The 6,689-nt window shown below is 32.1% G+C and overlaps 1 protein-coding gene across 1 annotated transcript; it reads right to left on the bottom strand.

Annotated features, from left to right (window-relative positions):
• Window positions 1-5,356: 5,356 nt before the first annotated feature.
• LOC107910939 (secreted RxLR effector protein 161-like) lies at window positions 5,357-6,115 on the bottom strand. The gene has a single exon (XM_016838855.1). The coding sequence runs from the start codon at window positions 6,113-6,115 to the stop codon at window positions 5,357-5,359; it is 759 nt and encodes a 252-aa protein (XP_016694344.1).
• Between the last annotated feature and the right edge of the window lie 574 nt (window positions 6,116-6,689).

Below are 6,689 nucleotides of genomic sequence, written 5' to 3'. Positions count from 1 at the left end.
TTTTAAAATTCCATCCTTGAGTCATCACTTAATTTGGTAAAATTACGATTTAGTCCCTCAAAATTCTTTACCTTTTCCAATTTGGTCCTAATCCATCCATTTTCCTTAGTTTCTAGATCATTCCACCCTTAAAATATTTACACCACTGGTCCTTCAACTTTTTCATATTTACACTTTAACCCCTCAATTTTTTAGTATTTACTCTTGGGCAACAAAACTTTTCTCACTTTTTGCGATTTAATCCTTTATTGAACTAATATGTCATAATATGCTTCCCAATGTTGATATAACTCCAAAATTTCCCCTTTTTGTCACTTTATTTCCTTATTTTATTATATCAAAGATAATATTTTACTATAAAAATTTTTGGGTATTACACCAATACCTTGTTCATTATCCTAGTGGAGTTCATATGTTGTCATAACCCAACTATGTTCTTACACCTTATAATCCTATGTTTGTTGTTCTGTTGGACTTCATATGCTATCATATCTCAGCTATGGTCTTACATATTAAACCTCTTTCGAGGTGTCGTCCCGAAGGAGCTGTCGATAATCGGCATTGCGATGTAATTAACTATCTAACACTAAAAATGACTAAATTGCAAAATAGTAAGCAATACATGATTAACAATTCAATGGACACAAGTGGTTGGTTGACTTCCATATTGCTAATTAGTATTCGAATTAGGGGTATAAAAAGCTTAAACTTTTAATTGGTTCAAATTTACCTCTTGGTCACCATCTTACCAAATTAGACGATTTAGTTAGGCTTATCTCTCGACCTCACCGAACTAAGTCAGGGCAACCAAATTGATTCTCGATAAGTTCTCCTCTCAATTTTACCTACCTAAATTTGACGTATCAAATTACGAAATATCACATTGATGCACACCTTAAAGCCTTCGTTAATTTCTCATAAGTTTATTTCTGTCCCCCACACTAACAATCCCTATACTTTTAAAATATTATCATTTAGTCTAAATAATTGACACCCTTAAAATAAAGTTGGATACGTGTCTTGGGGAAAGCCCTTATATATATTATAGGTAAATTTAGGGTTTGATCCCTCTGCTGTGTTTAAATTTAGAATTTAGTATTTATATAGTAATTTGACATAGTTTGATATAATTAATTTTTTTATAAATAAATAGAAAGCTAGGCCATAAGGACTGAAACTATAGAGGACAAAGGCGACAGCTAGTAGCTTCCCAATTTATCCCCTAACAAAGTGTGCACGATCCTAATAAGTGGCTGGTCAAACTCTTGCAATATAAGTTCTTCAGTAGTGGACATCCGCATCAGGAAATCCATTGCGTGATTAGCCTCTCTGTGGAAATGGCATAGTAGGGCCTCTCATTCCTTGTTTTATAATTGTGTAATGTTGCGCACCAAAAAAAGCACGGGGACCCTGACCCTCCCCACTTGTGTTCTTTATGAAATGAATAGCCAAAGAACTTTCACTTTCTCGCAAAATCCTTTTATACCCCTATCTCCAAGCTAGCATCAGACCATCGTGGATAGCCCATAGTTCTTCTCTAGTCACAAAAAGGCCACCAATTCATTAACAATGCCTGTAACAGCCCGATTTCGACTCTAATTGGACATAGTGGTTTCGGGACCACAAGTCTGAGTTAAAAAAAATATTTTAATATTATTTTGTGTGTTTATTATGTGTGAATTTAATTGTGTGAAATTTTCATGTTTTAATTTTGTCGTTTGAGTGTCTGATTAAATAAAAAAGATTAAATCGCGTAAAATGAAAATTTAGTGGTTAAATATGAAAGTGTTTAATTGTTGTTGTCTTTATAATTTGGAGGTTCTATGATGCAATTAGCCCACTATATAAGTTAGTGGATGCCAATGGTCAAGAATGACCTTATATTATATGTTTTGTATATTAATTATTTAAGGTTAAATTGGTAAACTAAAAATTTTGATAATATATGTTATAATAAAACATAAAAATAAAAGAAACATGCAAAAAGGTTCATCATTTTAGCCGAAACTTCAAAAGACAAAGAAAAAAAAAAGAAAGCTTGGTTCGGCACTTGTAATCCTTAATTTAGGTATGTATTTTGTTGGGTTTTTAAAAAATTTTACGTTTTTAAGATCATTGCTTCGTGTTCTTCAAAACCCATGTCTTAATTTTGTGAATTGTGAATAATTTTGAAATGTGCCATTGATGAATGTTGAGTTTTATGATGCTAGTAGGTGAAATATGAAATATATTTGTTAGATTAACATGTATTGTTTTTGAATTTTTGATGAAATTGAGTAATTAGGGTTAAATTATGAAAATAAAATTTTCAAGGGACTAAAATGCTAAATAAATGAAAATATGGAATTATATAGACACTAGGAATATTCGGCCATAGGAGTGTAGTTAAATTTTGTGTATTTTGTGTTTTGAGCAAAAAGGATTAAATTGTAAAAAGTGTGAAATGTTAGGGGCAAAATTGTAATTTGCCCATTCATGTATTTTAGGCTAAATTGAATAGAATGCTGTTTAAATAAGCTTAATTTGAATATGATTTAGATCAAGAATTAAAGGAATCGGATTTGGATCGGGGAAAGACAAAAGTGGTCGAGTAGCCGATTTAACAGTCAACGATATCCGAGGTAAGTCTATTAGCAATTTAATGTTATTAACTCAACATATATATATGTGTGTGTATATTTATTATATCATTGATGAGCTATAATTAAAAGTATATAAATTGAATTTAGTTAATATAAGCATTTATATATGTAAATAAGAAGTTCGAATAAGTATGTATATATAAGTATAAGTTTTTGGAGTTAAGTGAAAGTATGGATGTTATATTTGTATTTATAATGTTCGAATATATATCTGTATATATATATAAATAAGTTTTTGAATTTAGTTGAATTGTGAATGTTATAAAAATATTCATAGGGTTCGAATAAGCATGTATATACATTTTTATATTGAATTTAAGTATGAAATTATATATGTATATGTTAGATTCGAATATGTATATATGTACATGTATAAGTTATTGTATTGAAATTAGATATGAAGTTATATATATGAGTATGAGGTTCGATTGTGTATGAATATATATATATAAGTTCATGAGTAATTATAAGTATAAATTATATATAAATGTATATGAGGTGCAAATATGTATGTATACACATGTATAATTTTTGTATTGAATCAAATGTATGAAATTATTAGCTTAGATTATTTATAATATGTTTGAATGTATGATATGTTTTCTTTGAAGTGAATTTAATGCCATAAAATGTGTATGTATTTAAGTAATTCGAATGTTAAATGTATATTACTTAGGGTATATTATAAATTTAATAGTATGATATTAGTAGTAGGATTCAAGATATAAAGTTATATACATAAATTTGTTAGGTTGAATCATGAAGTTATTGAGCTGGATTTGGTGTTTGAATTTCATGAACCTATGTGGTTCAAAGATATAGGTTATAAATTTTGAGCTGAATTTTTATGTATGGATTTATATACATATATAGTTCGAATATGAATGACAGCTTCTTTGAACTGAAATTATTGTTGTGAATTATACAAGTATGTTTTAAGTGCATGATTGTTACGTAGAATTGAATATAATTCAATTCCAACGGAGAAACGATTATCGGATTTATTGCCAGTGAAATTATTCAGACTATACGTCTAGCAGGCTAAGTGCCGGTGAACTGAATCAGGCTATAGGCCTAGCAGGCTAAGTGCCGGTGAACGGAATTAAACTATAAGCCTATCAGGTGAAGTGCCAGTGAATCTGTTTAAATTAAGTGATTCTATGCATTGGGCATAAATATATATGATTTTGTTTATATGAAATGGATAAATTTATGAACATTGTTTCAAGGTGGTTGATGAGTATATAATCGTTCGAATCCTTGTGAATAGTGAGTATGTATATATATATCGGTTGTCATGAAATTGTTGGATATATATATGTATATATATGTATGCATTCGGCATAGGTGGGTATAAGTGTATATGTGCATTCGGCACTTATAGTTGATAAATATAAAAATTATGCTTTTGGTATATGTATTTGAACAATTATATTTAAATGGATCCGATGAAGTGCGAACAATAAGTACTATAGAAATCAGTATATGCAGTTAATGATTATGTTAGTAAATTGATTATATGCATATAATGTATATACATTTGTCCGTTTATGTGTATTAGATAAATACACATCCTTTTAGATTTAAACAAAATGACTTAATATAGCAATGTTTGATTAGTAATTATAATTGATAATTGTGATTTCAATAAATTTACTTAAAGAATTATATGATTCTTTTATATGTATTTTAGATATGCTATAGACTTACTAAGCTATAAAAGCTTACTTTGATTGTTTTTGTCCATTTGTTTTTATAGATTTTGGAGACGCGTTACGAGCTCGGGGATCATCAGCATAGTCTATCACACTATCGACTACTTTTGGTATTTTGTTAAATATTTGAACTCAATCTTATGGCATGTATAGGTTTGAGTACGATGTTAGTTAGATTTTGATTGTAAATTATAAATAGCAATGCGAAAATGATTTAATTTTCATGTTTGTGATCAGTTTGGTTTTAAAAATGGTTGTGTTTGTTCGGTAATGCCTCGTAACCCTAATTCGGCGACGTATACGGGTTAGGGGTGTTACAATGCCCAATGATCCAACCACCCTCAACATCTCAAAGAGGCCCTACTGCAACAGAATGTCGAAGGCCTCCAAATGATGCTCCATCATAATTTATCTCTATCTAGTCTTGTGGCGGCGCCTTTCAGCCAATTTACCTTCATTCCCTTCACATAGAATACCCGTATTTAAGCTGCATTTCAATAAAGTATTCTACCCAAGTCCAGCTTTTGCTGAGCAAAGTTGTCGTGGATCTACTGCAACCCTGAAAAATAAACTCATTTCTTCCCTTCCAAATATTCCACCACACAATAGAAGATAGAGTATTCCAATGATCACTAGTAGTAGTAATAAGCTCATTAATTAATTAAAATAGTTGACACCCTTAATCATTTTAGTTAAAATGCTAAAGTTGTTTTGTCTTGAAAATATTAATTCCCACTTATCATGCCAAAATATTCTTTTGTGTGTGTTAGAAATGTGCATTTTACTAAGAAAGACTTAATACTACAGAAACCAACAACATATTATTTCTGGAAAGATTATTTCTTGATTGATATTTCAGAACGCAAACCCTACTATTTATAATACAAGTATTAACAACTGTAACAACCCCCTTAACAACCACATTAACTACTAACCGTCATAACTACCTGCACACCTTAATATGCCACCAACTTCCTTAGCTTCTGCTAAGAACATCTTCTAAGCAGAATGTTTTTGAACTATCTTAAGATAGGACCTGAACTTAGTAAATAGAGATACTGAAAAAGGTTTAGTAAATATATCAGTAACTTGTTTGTGTGCTGGAATGTGCCCTACAACCAGTTTACCATCTGAGACTTTCTCTCGAACAAAGAAAAGGTCCAATTCCACATGTTTAAATTTTGAGTGTAGAACGGGATTTGCAGCCACAGCAACAGCCCCTGAGCTATCACACCATATAGTGGGTTTTTGCAAGCGTACAACATGCAATTCTGACAGAAGCGATTCTAGCCAAACAACTTCTGTAACCGTGTGAGCCAGCCCTCGATATTCTACCTCCGCTGTAGACCTGGAGACAGTTGACTGCTTCTTTGACCCCCAAGCAACTGGATAACCACCAAGAAAGACACAAAAGCATGTAGTAGACCTCCGATCATCAACATCAGACCCCCAATTCGCGTCTGAATAGCCAACCACGTCTAAAGTATGAGTCTTTTTGAATTTAAGACCATAGTCAATAGTACCTTGAAGATACCAAAGAATACGTTTGACTGCTTGAAAATGTTGATCCAGAGGGCGATGCATAAATTGACACACTTTGTTTACGGCAAAAGTAATATCTGGCCTGGTTATCACCACATATTGAAGTGCTCCTACAATACTTCGATAATCACCTGCATTCTCAATAGCACAACCGCTGGATTGAGATAACTTTGAAGTGGAAACCATTGGAGTGGGAGAACTGTTTGCTTGATCCATCTTAGCTTTCTTTAGTAAGTCAAAAATATACTTTGACTGACTTAAAAATAAACCATCAGGAGTAGAAGTTACCTCAACACCAAGGAAGTAACCAAGAGACCCTAGATCTTTTAAAGCAAACTAAGCGTTTAACGTTTCCAGAAAGCTATCGATACTTTGTTGATGGTTCCCAGTAATTATTATATCATCGACATACACGAGCACATACACTAGCACTCCGTCCATCTTCTTCACAAAAAAGGAAGCATCAGACTTAGTAGGGACAAATTTTAAGGCAAGCAAAAACTCACGTAGCTTAGAAAACCATGCTCTTGGAACCTGCTTGAGGCTGTATAGAGCTTTCTTTAACTTGCATACTAATACTGCACCATCACTACGGGTCTGCTCAAAACCAGGTGGTTGTGTCATATAATTCTCTTCCGCCAAATCCCCATTGAGAAAGGCGTTGTTGACATCAACTTGTCGAAGTTTCCATCCAAAAGCAACAGCCAATGTCAACACAACCTGAATAGTAGTCGGCTTAACAATAGGACTGAAGGTATCTTGAAAATCAATCCCTGCCTCTTGAAGGTAG

Source organism: Gossypium hirsutum, chromosome D11, assembly GCF_007990345.1.
Source record: "Gossypium hirsutum isolate 1008001.06 chromosome D11, Gossypium_hirsutum_v2.1, whole genome shotgun sequence".
NCBI classification, from domain to species: Eukaryota; Viridiplantae; Streptophyta; class Magnoliopsida; order Malvales; family Malvaceae; genus Gossypium; species Gossypium hirsutum.
The sequence above is the reverse complement of the archived record's forward strand: the minus strand, read 5'-3'. Positions and strand labels throughout refer to the sequence as shown.

What these genes read in the sequence shown, in the direction of transcription:
- LOC107910939 (XM_016838855.1), bottom strand. Translation starts at nt 6,115, where the DNA reads ATGGATCAAGCAAACAGTTCTCCCACTCCAATGGTTTCCACTTCAAAG.